General features: G+C 37.1%; 1 protein-coding gene across 1 annotated transcript in view; it reads left to right on the top strand.

Moving 5' to 3' along the window:
* LOC120354611 (carboxylesterase 4A-like) overlaps nucleotides 1-13,090 on the top strand; it is a 158,590-nt gene extending 145,500 nt beyond the window's left edge. The window contains exon 2 of the mRNA XM_039441971.1: nucleotides 12,616-13,090. Within this exon, the coding sequence (XP_039297905.1) occupies nucleotides 12,677-13,090 (414 nt within the window). The 5' untranslated portion in view covers nucleotides 12,616-12,676. The remainder of the gene's footprint in view (nucleotides 1-12,615) is intronic.
* The last annotated feature ends 2,857 nt before the right edge of the window (nucleotides 13,091-15,947 follow it).

Genomic DNA, 15,947 nt, shown 5'->3' with positions numbered 1-15,947 from the left:
ATCTCTCATACATAATTTTTTTTTCTTAATAAATAAATAATGAATAAATAAATAAATAAATATAAATAAATAAAATGTTTATTCTCAGTCAAAGAAAATACATAACATAAAACATCTTCATACAAATAGAAACAAGTTTTCAACTGAAAAATAATACAAATATGCAAAGCTCAAGGAGCTTGTCCGCATATGGGAGCACAGTACTAATGATATTACACTGATTATATTTAAATTAAAATAAGAAGTTATGGATTCAAAGAACCGAACAATAAACTAACTTATCAAGAAACATCTGAACTATCCCTGTTAATACATTATAATTAAATCTTTTAATGACAATATTCAATTAATAAGAAAAAAAATGAATGAAAAAAATGAATCGAATAACAAAACAAAATGAAATTTCACATCACTCAATGACACAAAAAGGAAAAAATTAAAATACCGTAATGAAACATTTTTTTTCCTTTCTCAACCAAATGCAGCTCTATACACTGCACAGGAACTCTTTGAATGAACAACCCAAGAATTAGGAGTTAAGAACTAATATAGTAGCCTACCATTTACCATCCCTATTTTTCAAACTGGATGAAAAAGATGAGAAAAAGAATAAGGATTCAAATTATTACAAAATACATTCTTTCAATTTCATCCTCAGTTAATGAAATAATGTATTTTTTAACAGATCTCTTGAATAGAGAGAATGAGTAACAGTGTTTAATTTCATCTGGCAAACTATTATGAAATTTACCCTCAAGAAACAGGAACGACTTCTGGAAAAAAGTGCTTCTAGGTCTGGGCAACCTGACTCTCTCCATGAAGCGTGTGGCAGGCCTAAGCACCTGTGCATCTACTGTATTGCCCAGGTTACCACTTGCTTGATAAAATTGAGTGAGCACTTTGTAACAGAACATTGATCTTAATGGGAGAATATTCAATACTGCAAAAATATTTTCTCTACCTACATGTCTTTCAGCTCCAATAGTAAGAACTAATGATTTCTGTTATCTAATTAGAGGTCTCATATGGGTAATATATGTGCAACCCCAGCAAGCAACACCATAAGAGAGCCTAGAGTGTGCCAAAGAGAAGTAAATCTCTCTCAAAACTGACCTGGGACATACTTTTTTCAAATAATAAAATCTATGACGCAGTTGCCTTAGTCCATTCCTGAGTATGTTGATATGGGCCCTCCATAAGAGATCCCTCTCCACTACAACTCCCAGATACTTCACAGTATCTGTCTGCTGGATTGTACTACAAAGGCAATTCTCGGAGCTTACACAGTCAATGGAATGGTACTTGAGTGGGCTATGAAAAGTATAAGATTGGGTAAGGCCAAAGTTGACAAATGTTGTCTTTTCAGAGTTTAATCTTAGTTTATTAAAGGTGAACCATAGAGATAGTAAATTGAGATCTGCTTGCATACTAGACTGAAGATTCTGCAAATTGGACTCACCATATGTGAAAGCGGTGTCATCGGCAAATGCTGTTATTTTCCCTTTAAAGGGTCCACCAAAAAGGTCATTAATGAATAATTATAAGGAACAGCACCGGGCCCAAAACTGATCCCTGGGGTACACCTCCTTGAATCAATTGATTTGTACCCACAGCACCATCAATACATACAAATTGATTCCTTTCATGGAGGTATGATCGGAACCAATCCAAACCCAACCCACGGACTCCAGCTAACTCCAACTTTTCAATCAGGATATCATGATCAACTGTATCAAATGCTTTTCTGATATCAAGGAAAAGACCCGAGACCCTGGACACTTCCCCCTGATTCAGATTGGCGTGAATTTCAGAGATGAACTTTCTCAGTGCTAGCTCTGTGCTCAGACCCTCTCTAAATCCGAATTGATTTGACACGAAAAAATCAGACACATTCAGAAACGAAATTAGACGAGATTTAACTATTTTCTCTAAAATTTTTGAAAATATAGATAACAAGGAAATAGGTCGAAACTCTTCAACAGTTGTGCTATTACGCTTTTTTGGGATTGGTATAATCTTTGCAATTTTCAATTTAGATGGAAACTTACCATCCAATAAGCTTTTGTTGAAAAGGTAAGCTAACACAATATGTATCCTAGAGGAGATACTCTTTATGAGCGCTGATGGAAACCCATCCATTCCTGGAGCCTTGGAACCATGCAGTCCAGCAATAATACTGGTCACTTCCTCTGGACAAACAGGTCTCCAAAACAAGGATTGAGTGTTGCTGTTGACCTTGAAAGATCCTATATAGCTTTCAATCACTTCTTCTGAAGGAAGCTGACCCCGTTGTGACCTCACCCCTGATACATCAATAAAATAATTGTTGAAAATTTCAGCAATCTCAGTTTTATCTGTAACTTCTACATTATTTGATACAAGACGTAATGAAGAATTTTTAGCTTTCTGTCTTCCAACTAGACTATTTATAATTTGCCATTGTTTTTTACTATTACCCCTATTTTCATTGAAAAGTGTTTTATAATATAATTCTTTTGCACGTTTAATCCATACTCTAATCTTCCTCTTGAATGAAATGTAATTTTGTTTAGCCGACTCATCACCCCGATTTCTATTCATTATCTTAAATAATTTATCTCTTGTGTTGATGGCATTACAGAGACCCTGATTCATCCACGGTTTAAGCATTCTAGATCTATGATTTCCGCTGTTTCTTATAGACTTAGTGGTTGCCAACTGAATGTGAGCGTGTAATACTCTCTCAAAATTTGAATATGCTAAATCAAGATCATCACACCCATAAACAGATCCCCACTCTTCCGCAGCAAGTAAATCATTCAATCTATCATAGTCAACTACAATGGGCTCAGTGCAAGCACGGTGATCATTGACCGCCTTAGTGCAGGGCATAGAGACACATACAGCACGGTGGTCAGTTATACCAGCCTCCACGACGGAAGAGATAACATCTGAAGAGGACCGTCCTCTGTATAGAATATGGTCTATACAAGTAGAAGAATTATCAGTAACTCTAGTATCGACATCTATCAGACTCTCTAAGCCATTTGTAGCACAAATCTCAAAATATTGATCCACAAGAGGGTTGGTAAGATTAATGTTAATATTGAAGTCTCCAACACAAACAACTTCTTCATGATCTATCCCAGAAAGAAGTTCAGAAAATGACTCAAGAAATGACGGAATATTGCTGTTTGTATGCCATCTGTAAACCCCAACAAGTACAAAGCTCAACTACCCATATTTAAAATTCAAAACGATGGAATCAGCTCCAGCCAGTGAGCTCTCAATTGAATTACAATGAAAGAACTGCTTGTAAAATACCACAAGACCACCGCATCTGTTATCAGTACAAGAAGTCGTCTTTTCATACCCATCAATATTAAATAAGTTCATGTAATCATCAGGCTTTATCCATGCTTCAGACAGAACAATAATATGAGGCTTGTTCCTCATACCATTTATGTATAGTAATAAATTATCAAAATTACAGTTAATACTATGGATGTTCATTTGAGAAACAACTACACTATCAAGAGAGAAAAAAGTGTCATTAAAATCATCAAGTGATGTAATTATCTACATTCACATCTTCTTTATAGATGACTTCAATTTTTTATTTTGACATATTTGAACATCATCACAAACCACACACAACCCTCAAGTGCCCCCTGGATTTAATTTGGGTTTGATGATGCATTCATTATCAGCAGCATTGATGACAGGTTACGTGATTCCAACATTGAAAACTGATGTGAAATATACATAGACAATCAAGTCATGGCTGCAAAAATCCTTGAATATGAGTCAAAATTGACAAAGATTGGAAAATCAACCTAGCATCCCCCCTTTATATTTTCATGGTTGATTCTTGCAGGACTGATGTTTTTTTTGACTGCTGAATTCGATTTTGAGCAAAAAAAAACCTGTAAGTGTGATCCATAACCAGCACTGTATATGGGGGTCCCCCCCACGCCCCCCTAGAATATTTAAATTTGTTATTTGACAGTTTTTCTCTGAGTTATTTTTGGTCCTCTTTCCAATGATGTCATCCATGAGATTATAGGATCAACAGTTTTTGCTGAGAATTTCACACTTTTTTTTGAAAATTTTTTTCAAAAAAATTAGGGGGCTGGGCCCCCTATTGAAAAAATCCATGTTTCGTCTATGCGAGGCGATGTTTTGTTATCTTCTGAGTCGACTGAGCTAGGATTCAAAACTGTAGCTATTCCCCACCTCAATTTTCCAAAAATTGAGGGGGGCATCATCAACCCACAAAATAAAAATTTCGAAAAATCAATAATTTTCCCAATGCCTGTTAAGACCCCTAGAGACATCCTGATGGAAGTTGGTATTGTCAGATGCCTCAGTTTGGCTGGGAATTTTTCAAATTTTCTATCATGCAAAAATCGTCCAAAATTAATTAAGCTAACTCAACATGGTCGAAATTTTATTCCAGCAATCTAGTAATGTAGGGGCACTGAACAAAGAAGTTCCCTCAAACTTTGCTGAGAAATGTGCCGTTCAAAAGTTGAATATATTGGGGGGGTCCTGGAGCCCCCCAAAATAGAAAATTTCCAGATATCATGGGTAGGGTAGGTTGGGGTGTCAAGATTGGGTTGAATAGTTAAGGAAGGTTAGTTATGGTAGGGTGGCTTAGGTTGGGTAGTATTTTTTGATAAGGTGGGTTAGGTAGGGTAGATTATGTAGGTTATATTGAGTAGGGTAGGTTTGGTTGTCAAGATTAGGTTGAATAGTTTAGGTCGATTATTTCAGGTAGGGGGGCTTAGGTTGAATGGGTTGGGGAGGGTGAAGTAGGTAGAGTAGTTTAAGTAGGGTGCAATAGAGTGGGTTGAATAGCATAATTTATGTAGCTGTTTAATTAGTTCAGGTAGAGTATCTTAGGTAGGGTAGGTTGTGAAGAGTAGGTCAGGCTGCAAATATTAGGTTGAGAAGGTACGGAAGGTTAGTTCAGGTAGGGTGGGTTAGGTAGAGTAGGTTAATGGGCGGGGTTAATGGGTTTAGGGTGTTGGGGATAGGTTATACAGCATAGGTTAGTTATTGAAGATGTTTTAGATTGTAGATTTAGATTGTCTTTAGATAGCAGACTCAATCTAATGAGAGATTCGTTTATGTCATGGCCATCACACTTTCAACCTAGCACACATGACTAACTTCATTACTTATTCAATGAAACTGTAATGATGGCAGGTTATGTTACTTGGTTACTTCCAGACTTTGGACCGGCATCATATGAAGCAAACATTCCTTGCATCTAGTTATACAACTATTCAATATTTTGTAAGTTAAGCATCTGGATAACTACAACTGATACAATTATTTGGTTATTATTATTTTTCATAATTCATATTTCATAGAGATATTAATCAAATATTGTTAATTTTGATTAATCCAGAATTGAATGATAAGATCTAACAAAAAGAAACGATATCTCTAACAAATGTAAACATTTCCAATTCATATTTTATTGGAAATAGCAATTATTGATGGTTCGAATATGATATTTTGGTGGATAGATTATATCTATAACATTCTAGAAGGACTGTTGTGGCCATTCTTGAATTGAGCACGTCCATGTAGCGCTGTTCTGTGCGGTGCTGCCTCCTGGTGGTGGATTGTTGAAATTTGTTGTCAGCCCAGGCTTTCTTCAGTCGGGAGAAAAAGCAGACGGAGTCAAGTGTGTACAAAGCAAGACCGTTCCGGCTCACTTTATTTGTTATTTGTTATTTGTCTGGCCGGACATTATATGTCAATAATTGATTGAAGTGTTTAATGAATGTCGTGAATATTTGGGAGAAGCAAGGAGCAGTGAAATTAATATTGCCAAGCAGCTTGTAATCATCTCCAGGCCACAGTATCAGAGTATCAGAAAGGTATTTCCTTTCCCAAAGGTATTCATCCTTCTCATTTCTATATTCCCTCCTGTATTTCCATTCCAATACCTTATGATTGATAATTTGGCATATATAAAAATTATGACTGGTGAGTCTATTATCTATACTAATTCGAGACTTTCCATAGCTTTGCTCACAGTAAATATTTCTTTTAATTCCAGCTTGGCAAGTATTTTCATTAAATACAATAATAATTTAGATACAGTCCTCTCACTCTACAAAACAAGGACAGTGTTGAACATTTAAAAATATCCAGAAAAATATGTAATATCCCTCACATTCTAAAGCTGCGTACACATATTCGTGCTTCCAACCCGCACCAAGCATGCTCCCCCCTTGTACCGCCCTCGTACCACCATCAAACCACAGTCGGACTGCCCACGCACCCATCATGAACGTTACGGGAGATGTTAGATCTTCTCGCGTTCCCCGGTCGAACCACTCTTGCTCGCCGTTGGTTCATCAATCGCTCTGCTGGAGTGATGTTCGGTTGCGGAGCAGAGCGAGAGTCTGTACGCACCTTTAGATACCATTGTTGGTTGAAAAAGAATATATTATAAGATTATAGTCATGTTTGACTTTCCTATGAAAATAACAATTGAAAAGGTGGGAAAATTGAGGGGGTCCTGGGTGGCACCCAAAGTAGAATATCTCATATGTAATATTTTTTTGGCTGCCAAATTGTGAGAGTCAAAAATTTCCTTGACCAAAATTCAAAAAAATCAAATAAATGCCCTAACATCCCTCATCTATTATCTCATTGAGTTATCATATGATGAATAGCCTCATTTTAATGTGCTGGGTAAGATTGTTCCTCTTGACTTTGCTATAAAATTAACCATTAAAAAGCAGGAAGAATTGAGGGGGTCCTGGGTAACCCCCAAAGTAGAATCTCTAATTTTTGTGTTTTTTTCCTTTCATTAAGATCACTTTCGATCATTTTTTGACATATTTATACCATATTTATCAGCATTATACCATCCAGTGTGACTGCAGATTTTTCAAAATTGCAAAAAATCACACAGCCCCCCTCGAGGGGGGCAAATCACAGCCCTCTGGATGTAATTTCGGGGATTATGATACATCATCAGCTGCATAGATGGAAGGTTGAGTGATTCCAATATCAAAAACTGATGTGAAAAATACAGAGAAAGTCATATCTTGGCTGTAAAAATCCTCGAAAATGAGCCAAGATTGACAAAAATGAAATAAATTACCCTCCCACCATCCCTGTTGTTTTTTTTTCGGTTAGTTTTCACGGGAGTCATGTTTTTTTGGCAGCTGAATTCGATTTTGAGCACAAAACACCCTGTGAATGTAATCCATAACCAGCACTGTATATGAGGGTCCCCCAGACGACCACCTAGAATTGGGAAATTTGTTATTTGACAGTTTTTCTGTGAGTTATCTTTGGTACTCTTTCCAATGATATCATCAATGAAATTATAGGATCCACAGTTTTTGCATAGAATTTCACACTTTTTTTCTGAATTCTTTTTTTTAAAAAAAAGGTGGCCGGGCCCCCTATTGGAAAAATCAATGTTTCTTCTGTGCGAGGCAATGTTTTGGGATCTTCTGAGTCGATTGAGATAATGAATGACCTCATTTTAATATGCTGAATAAGATTGTTCCTCTAGACTTTGCTATAAAATTAACCATTGTAAAGGTGGAAAAATTGAGGGGGGCCTGGGTAGCCCCCAAAGTAGAATATCTCATATGTTTTTTTTTTTTATTTTTCTCAGATCACTTTTGATCATCTTTTGACATATTATAACATCATTATACTGTCTATCTAGTATAACTGCAGATATTTCAAAACTGCCAAAAATCACACAGCCCCCCTCAAGTACCCCCTGGATGTAATTTTGGGGTTTCTGATATACTATCATCAGCATAGACGGCAGGGTTACGTGATTTCAACATTGGAAACTGATGTGAAAAATACAGAGACAGTCAAATCTTGGCTGCAAAAATCCTGGAAAATGAGCCAAAATTGACAAAAATCGAAAAATCAACCTCCCACCCCCTCCTATTGCTTTTTTTTGGATTGATGTTTTTTCAGCTGCTAAATTCGATTTTGAGCATAAAAAAAACCTGTAATGTAATCTATGACCAGCACTGTATATGAGGGTCCCCCCACGCCACCCTTGAATCAAAAATTCCATTATTCGACAATTTTTCTGTGGGTTATTTTTGGTCCCCTTCCCAATGATATCATTCATGCAATTGTAAGATTCACAGTTTTGGCTGGGAATTTCACACTTTTTTTTCTAGAAACTTTTCTTAAAACAATAAGGGGGCCAGGCCCCCTATAGACAAAATCGATGTTTCGTCTGTGCAAGGTGATGTTTTAGGATTTTCTGAGTCGATTGAGCTTAGATTCAAATTTGTAGCCATTCCCCCCCTTGAATTTCCAAAAATTGAGGGGGGCATCATCAACCCCCAAAATGAAAATTTCGAAAAATCAATAATTTTCCCGATGCCTGCTAGTACTCTTACAGACTTTTTGATGAAAGTTAGTATTGTCACATGCCCCAGTTTGGCTGGGAATTTTTCAAATTTTTATTGCAAAGAACAGATGAAAATTCAGTTCTCCCCTGCAACCCCTGCGACCCGGTCGAAATTTTATTCCAGCAATCTAGTAATGTTGAGGCGCTGAACAAAAAAGTTCCCTTGCACTTTGCTGACAAATGTGCGGTTCAAAAGTTGAAAATATTGGGGGAGGTCTGGGAGCCCCCCAAAATGAAAAATTCTCATATATCATAATTTATTCCTATGGTTTCAACCACTTGTCAATCGAATCCAACAGAGCACCAACCACCACAACAACCACCCTTGTCAGGAGGTTTTAAAACGCTACAGCTTTAGTATATATTAACTTGTGCTTCACGCTTGTTGGGGGCTTTACCATGTGAGTGGTATGACTGTACAGGGGTATGTAGCTGCCTCCACACTTCGCGCCCCGGCTGAGAGGCAGGCTCCGCCCGCCCAAGTAGGTTAGGTATGGTGGTTTATGTTGGGTGGGTTAGGTAGAGTAGGTTAGGTAGGTTGCGATAGGTGATTAGGAAGAGTTGGTTAGGTAGGATAGTCTAGGTATGGTGGATTAGGTAGAGTAGATTGAGTGAGTTATCTTGAGTAGGGTAGGTTAGGGTGTCAAGATTAGGTTAAATAGTTTAGGTAGGCCAGTTCAGGTAGGGTGGCTCAGGTTAGGTAGTGTTATATAAGGTGGGTTAGGTAGGGTAGGTTAAGTAGGGTGCAATAGAGTAGGTTGAATAGCATAATTTATGTAGGGTGGTTTAGGTGGGGCATTTCAAGTGGATTAACTGATAAATGGTTGAATAGGTAGGTCAGGTATAGAAGGATAGATGGGGTAGGGTTGGTGGGTTTGGTTTGATTGGCCAGGTAGAGTATAGCCTAGGTTCAAGTTTTGAAATGGAAATTTCGAAAAATCCATAGTTTTCCTGGAGCCTGCTAGGACTCCTAGAGACTTTCCTGTGCTGGGTAGGATAGTAGTTTAATAGTTTGAGTTGAGTGAATGCAGTATTGAATGGTGAATTCAAAAACTGCCTTTGTGAACTCAAAAACTTCGCCCCCTGCACCCCCATGAGTGGTATGACTGTTCAGGGGTGAGTAGCAGCCTCCGCGCTTCGCGCTCCGGCTTGGAGGCGGGCTTCGCCCGCCCAAGTAGGTTTGGTACGGTAGTTTATGTTGGGTAGGTTAGGTAGAGTAGGTCAGGTAGGTTGGGATAGGTGATTAGGGAGAGTTGGTTAGGTAGGATAGCTTAGGTTAGGTGGATTAGGTAGGATAGATTGAGTAGGTTATCATGGGTAGGGTAGGTTAGGGTGTCAAGATTGGGTTAAATAGTTTATGCCTATCAGTGCCTATTAGTGCTATCAAGTGCCTTCCTATAATCAATCCAGGCCATGGAAAGGTTGCGTTTGTATTGCACTGCATCTCGCATAATGCATCGATCAGCAATAAGGTTTTCTTTACAGCCTGCCATGTCCTTTTTGCTGCCCCTTTGTTCATAACACTGCTGTCACACTGGCTGAATGTGCTGCAATATTCGATCACTAATGATCCTTGTAAGGTTGCTTGTAGCAGACATTCAGACATCTATAAATTCAAATCTTGCAAAAATATCTCTGAGTATGTGCAATTCCCCAATATAAGCAAAAATTAGCTACATGGGGCAGCCACAAAATTATAATAGGAAAATCTTAATAGATTCTCACTTCATGTATGATAGATATACGATGATATGTATAATGATTAATTCAATTTGTAGAACTTATCATTCATGTGATGTGAGAAAAATTTGAATGAAAAAAATTATTATTATTATAATTTTTGTTGTTATTTGATTTTAAATCAATAAAAAATCATATTAAAAAATCAATTCGTAATCATTTGATTCGACCCGACTGTAGCTAGAATAGTTTTTTCTGTGAAGCCTAGGTTTCTCTGAACCACACAGCGGCACTGCGTAATGCGGGATGCGCGATGACGTAATCACGCAAAAGTCTGCTGCAGATATTGCTACGGATGTGTTTTCTTTGACTTCACGCGCGCAATTCTCTGTGATTCCCGCCAATTCAGCAATGCGTGATCCCTCTGCGTCGCACATTCAAGTCTGGGATCCCAGACTTCTGTGTGGCACGCAGTAGCTATTTGCCAGTAGTTGCCATTCCACCTCCTTCTTACCACCATCTTCTAGTGATTAGACGTGTTCTTGACAGTAGGAAGAACCTCAACTTTTGGGGGTCACCGGGGGACGTGAGGGTATTGAACATGTTCATGATATACCTTCAAATTAGTGCAATTTTACGCGATTTCCACTGGAAAATAACATTTCATTCAAGGTTTTTTGTTCAAGTTGGCTAATTATTTTGTTCAAGTTTTCTAATTGACATTGAAAATGTCATAGGCCTAAGATTTTTTATTGAATAACAAATAGAATGGAATGGAATGGAATTTGACTAGAAATTCAATTGTTTAAAAAAAGAATAATGTTTTAGTACCCTGAATAGGCCTACTCATTTTAGATAGCAAACTATAATTTCGGCTTGAATTTTCATACAAACTTCAACACCATAGTATTAGGCTCAACCAAGATTCATTCACTATTTTTTCAATTTTTCATATTTTTTTTCAAATTTCACAATACAACCCCATATCCCCCCTGGATACGACACTGGTTATTATAAAATGCAACAGTAACTGCGGAATCCAATGTTGCATTGAATCTGTGGCGAATCATATGATTGCCACCTGTGATGTTTTCAACCGGCATAGTTTGTTTATCACTTGTAACATTTTTAGTTCACTTAGAGTTGAAATCACAATCTACAGTTCAATTTTGCCATTCCAACATTAAAAATATTTCGTCATTCATCTAGTTTCATTTAATCAATTTCAACATAGAAAATCAACAAATGAAATTCCTATAAATCCAAATGAATCCAAGAGCACTACACCAACCCAAACAGCCAAATCAACCATTAGCCGTTTTCACACCGATATCTCGCCGACACAACAGGACAGAACAGAATTTACACTGATGAGAGTATCCTATTATATTAAGCGAGCAATTTCTGTATTTATTCATCTGGTTATTTCTATATCTGGCTATTTTTATTTCTGGTTATTCATGTTCAACGGATCTCGAAAACGGCTCTAACGATTTACACGAAATTTGGAACATAGTGGGTTTATGATTCGATTGCACTAGGTCTCATCCTTGGGGAAAACTCGCTTAACGACATTAAAAGGATAATTCATCTTTGGCTAAAACAGCTGTGGATAGTAAAAAGTGAGTATGTGAAAAAGCAAAATATCGCATCCCCGAAATTCATAAGATGACGTATAGCCAGCTGTGAAATATAAACACGATCATTTTAGAGAATTGTGTTCGGTTTATCAATAAATAAAAATAACGAGCAAAGCTGGTGCCCCGATATTTAGTATTAGATGAAGCTGTGGTTCATAACTGCGCGAGATCTACTATTCACAGAATAGTTTCTCATAAAACAAAATATTCCCTAAACTTGGTTTCATTATCCAACGGATACCTGGAAATCAAAATTGTAAGAAATCCTTCTTCCTCTCTGTCAATAAAAAGTTCAATGGGTTTTCATTTACAAAATTCATTAGTAGATTTTCTTCATTATCCTCTTCGTCCAGCATCACAGCTACAGCAACGTGTCAGACATCTATGTTGTCTATGACTGAAAATATAATCGCGCGCTGCGAGGTTGGTGCCAGAGAAAACACCCGCTTTTTTAACACGAACGCGTGGTTTCCGCATATCACTGATGACGGATCACGCAATAACACTGCGTGGTTCAGAGAAACCTAAGCTTGAAATTGGACCTAAATAGTTTAAATCTTACCGCAATCATAAGTGAACAGTTATAGTTGCCAGAATAAGTTTCCATAAGAGTGAGTAGAATTGACAAGAGTTTTCCTATCTAGAAGATGTGTATTCTCGAAATATTATTTAGATTAGAATAGCTTTCATAATTAATTATTTAACACACAAAATAGAAGTTAAAAAACATTATCGTTTTATAAATACATTCACTTTTATAATATAAAACACAATACAAACATTATTTATAGTTCAGATTTATTGTATAAGTGCGGTGGTAAGTGGTAAGTGGTTAAAGTGGTGAGGGTGGTCACGATGGTCGATAATGTGGGCTTTGCGTTTGCGTTGCAGGCATGGCGTTTGCACTGGCGTTCGCGTTGGCTCAGTTGGTCAGCGGTGGTCGGCTGAAGCGATGGGTGCCTGGCACTGGCTGGTGTTGGCGTTGGCATTGGTCACATGTCACTGTGCCCTAGTACGTGAGCCGCCCACACTCACCATCCCTGACCAAGGTGTGGTTGCGGGTCGTGAAGTGGCCGTTGGTCGTGGTCGCCGAGCTCTCCTCTACCTGGGCCTGCCGTTCGCTCAGCCACCGCTTCAGCATTTGCGGTTCGCTCCTCCCGTCACTGATCCCTTGCCTGCTTGGCAGGGTGTTCGCAATGCGTCTCTTTATGCTCCTGCCTGTATGCAGCAGCGGCAACAACTACAGCTCCATGACCGACTGCGGCTGGTCGAGCGACTATTTGCCGGTGATCATCTGTTCCGCATCGATGAGGATTGTCTCTACCTCAACGTATTCGTTCCCGACGGTCAGCCATCATTTCAATAGCATATTGTTTGTGCCCATGGTTTGGTTGTAGTTCATAATGCTATAAGAATTCTGTTGTTTTGGGACGTAAAAAAGTTATCTTTTTAGGGCCTGACTACACTGAGGGTGATCTGCGATCGCTGTCTATTTCAAACTGCCGTTGCGTAGCTTGAAATACGTCATCTGCTAGTGTTATTAAAAAAACACGATATAAAAAATAAAAACATAGAGAACCCTTTATTCAAAATATTTCAAAAGAACTACTCATTTTGAACTTGAAAATGGCCAAAAGCCGAAACTAGTTGTTCTTTTGAAATATTTTAAATAAAGGTTACTCTATGTTCTAATATTGTGTTTTTTAATAATTTTTGAAAGTAGTCCATGCTAGTAAAGTGATTTTATGAAACTGCTAATGTTAATATACGCTACATTGGTTTGAAATGGACAGATTTATTAACATTAGGAGACACGTCGGCTACGTATTTTAAAAGACGTAGATCAAGCTACGCTTCAAGGGTGTGAAATGACCTTTAATATCTAATTTGAATGGATAGAATTCTTATAACTCAATCGCATATCTCTCTCTAAGTGGCCGGGACGTTGAAGTCAGAATCACTTGATTCAGAGAGAAAGTAAGATACAAATTTCTAGATGATATTTGCACATTTTTTTCACAATATTTTTTGACTTCCTGGGTGAGAAGTTCATTGTTCGATAGGATTTGGAATAAGATTGAATAGTTAAATATTTCTAATCTATAAATTCATACTTGCACAAATGATTACAATTTACTGTGTGCAACAGAAGATGAACAGGAAAACCCGAAGCTGTTTCTCTACAAAATTTTGACTGAGTTCAATGGTTTACATAATTATTTACTAATATGGTATATTAGTCCAAATATACTCGAAACCAGGTGTGCCCACTGTTGGGGGGGGGGGTGTTTGGAGGCAGAATGCGTCTTTGAAATTCTTGAGGGGGGTGGCTTGAAATTAAATCATGGGGTCCCAAAAAAATGTCAGCAGTGTTTGAAATGACTACTGATGAATTCAGGGTGAAAGTTGTTTTTTTTTCTTAATTTAGGGAAAAGGTGCGGCCATGGTATTGGGAAGGGTGGGAGCCCCTGTTTGATTATTTATAATACATTCCATCAACCTTCCTCTACTGAAAATGTCAGTAAGAAGTATAGCAGTTAGACACACATAGAAGTTATAAGTATCCACCCTTCTTTCATCAGGTGCAGTTGTTAAAAATATTCCTAACAAGAACAGTATTGTACAGTATTTTAAGCTACGCTGATAAATAATACAGTTCAAGCCTTATTACTTGCACTACAGAACATCCATATTCAATTAACATTTTTTTCTCCCTCGACTAACCCACATGATTAAAAATTAAGCTTACTAGACTGCTTCTTGCTTGATTCCAGTTTATTTATTACTAGGAGTCTATCCAGCTGTTTTAAACATTTTAATAAATTTGGAAAGTGAATGTTAATATTAGATTTCGGAGATAAGAATGAATCAATTATTGTAGTTTTCATTCCAACAATAGAAATAATTTTTTCTATTGGAAATTCAAATCCAACATGATGCAGTAGTAGTTGGCCTGAAATTAGGCAAATTCTATTTTGTTTGTAGGTCCGCCTTATAATGGCAGTATTTGATTAAAACTGTTGTTGCTATCCTTGTCTATCATTTAACAGAGCAGATGTCATTATTTTTTTCTAGCTCTGCAGCATTGCCAGATCGTTCTTAACAATGTAGAAATATAATTAATAATCGAAATATTCAATATCAATCATAAAAATTTATTATTCAATAATTTAAAATATATTTCCTTGATGAATTAAATATTATTGAATATTTTAAACAAGGTTGAACAGTCGATATTGAATCAGATTTACTGGTATCAGCTATCCTCTATAGAAGGCAGTAACAAGGCGAAGAATCGGCAACGATGCTCCCCTATCTTTCCCCACTGTCATTAGGTAGTGTGGACCTTAAGGTTGTGCATACTAAAAAAAATTTTTTTTTCTTCTTCTAATCTATTGGACAGGTTCTTAGAACATAATCTATGCAATTGAAATATTTTTATCAGCTTCTGTTAGCTAACAATAGGGCTTCAAAAGTCACTTTTTTGAGGCATAATTATTATGGTACACATACCCTACAAAAACTACTGGTCAGAAAAATATGCAAGTCTCCTTTTCAATATAGCAAAAATTACGTCAACTTTGTTTTTGAAAATTTGAAAAAATTTAAATTTTCATGCATTTTAAACTCCTTTTTCACATTCAATGTTCGTTTTATAGACTTCAAATTCATAGCAACTTGTAGCGCTGTTCTTGATGAATAAAGTTGATGCTTAAACTTCTTTTATAGACACAATAATAGCCGCTGGTATGTGTACCTTTAAAGCACGGTTTTACGCCTGCTATGCTCGGACAGCAAGTGAATAGTACAGCTGGAGCGATCTAGCGGAATTAGTTTGTCCCTAGAGCTAAGCGCTCGACGTTAATATTGTTAGCTATTAATCAACTTACACATAGTTAAAAAAAACTTTAGTATCTACATAGTTAGAATACCTTAATCTGTCCATTTACCTACACAAAAAAGTCGGAAAATTGGTACGTAGATTTGCGTACATTAGACTGTAGATAGATCTAGATCGAGGTGAAGGACAGAATGATTCATAGATTGAGACCTGATTTGGACTGCTGTAGAAAATAATCTGTTGAAGTGAGCATAGCGTCTTATCAGGCTTGGTCTTTAATTAAGAAGCTCATGCATCACTGTGTTATCAAAGTAAAGTGGTAAATGATTTCCACGATTAATTTCCAATTCAACGATCAAGACAAAACATTCACGTTCGATAA

The sequence above is a fragment of the Nilaparvata lugens genome, chromosome X (genome assembly GCF_014356525.2).
Source record: "Nilaparvata lugens isolate BPH chromosome X, ASM1435652v1, whole genome shotgun sequence".
Taxonomy (NCBI): Eukaryota; Metazoa; Arthropoda; class Insecta; order Hemiptera; family Delphacidae; genus Nilaparvata; species Nilaparvata lugens.
This window is presented reverse-complemented; position numbering and strand designations above follow the sequence as displayed.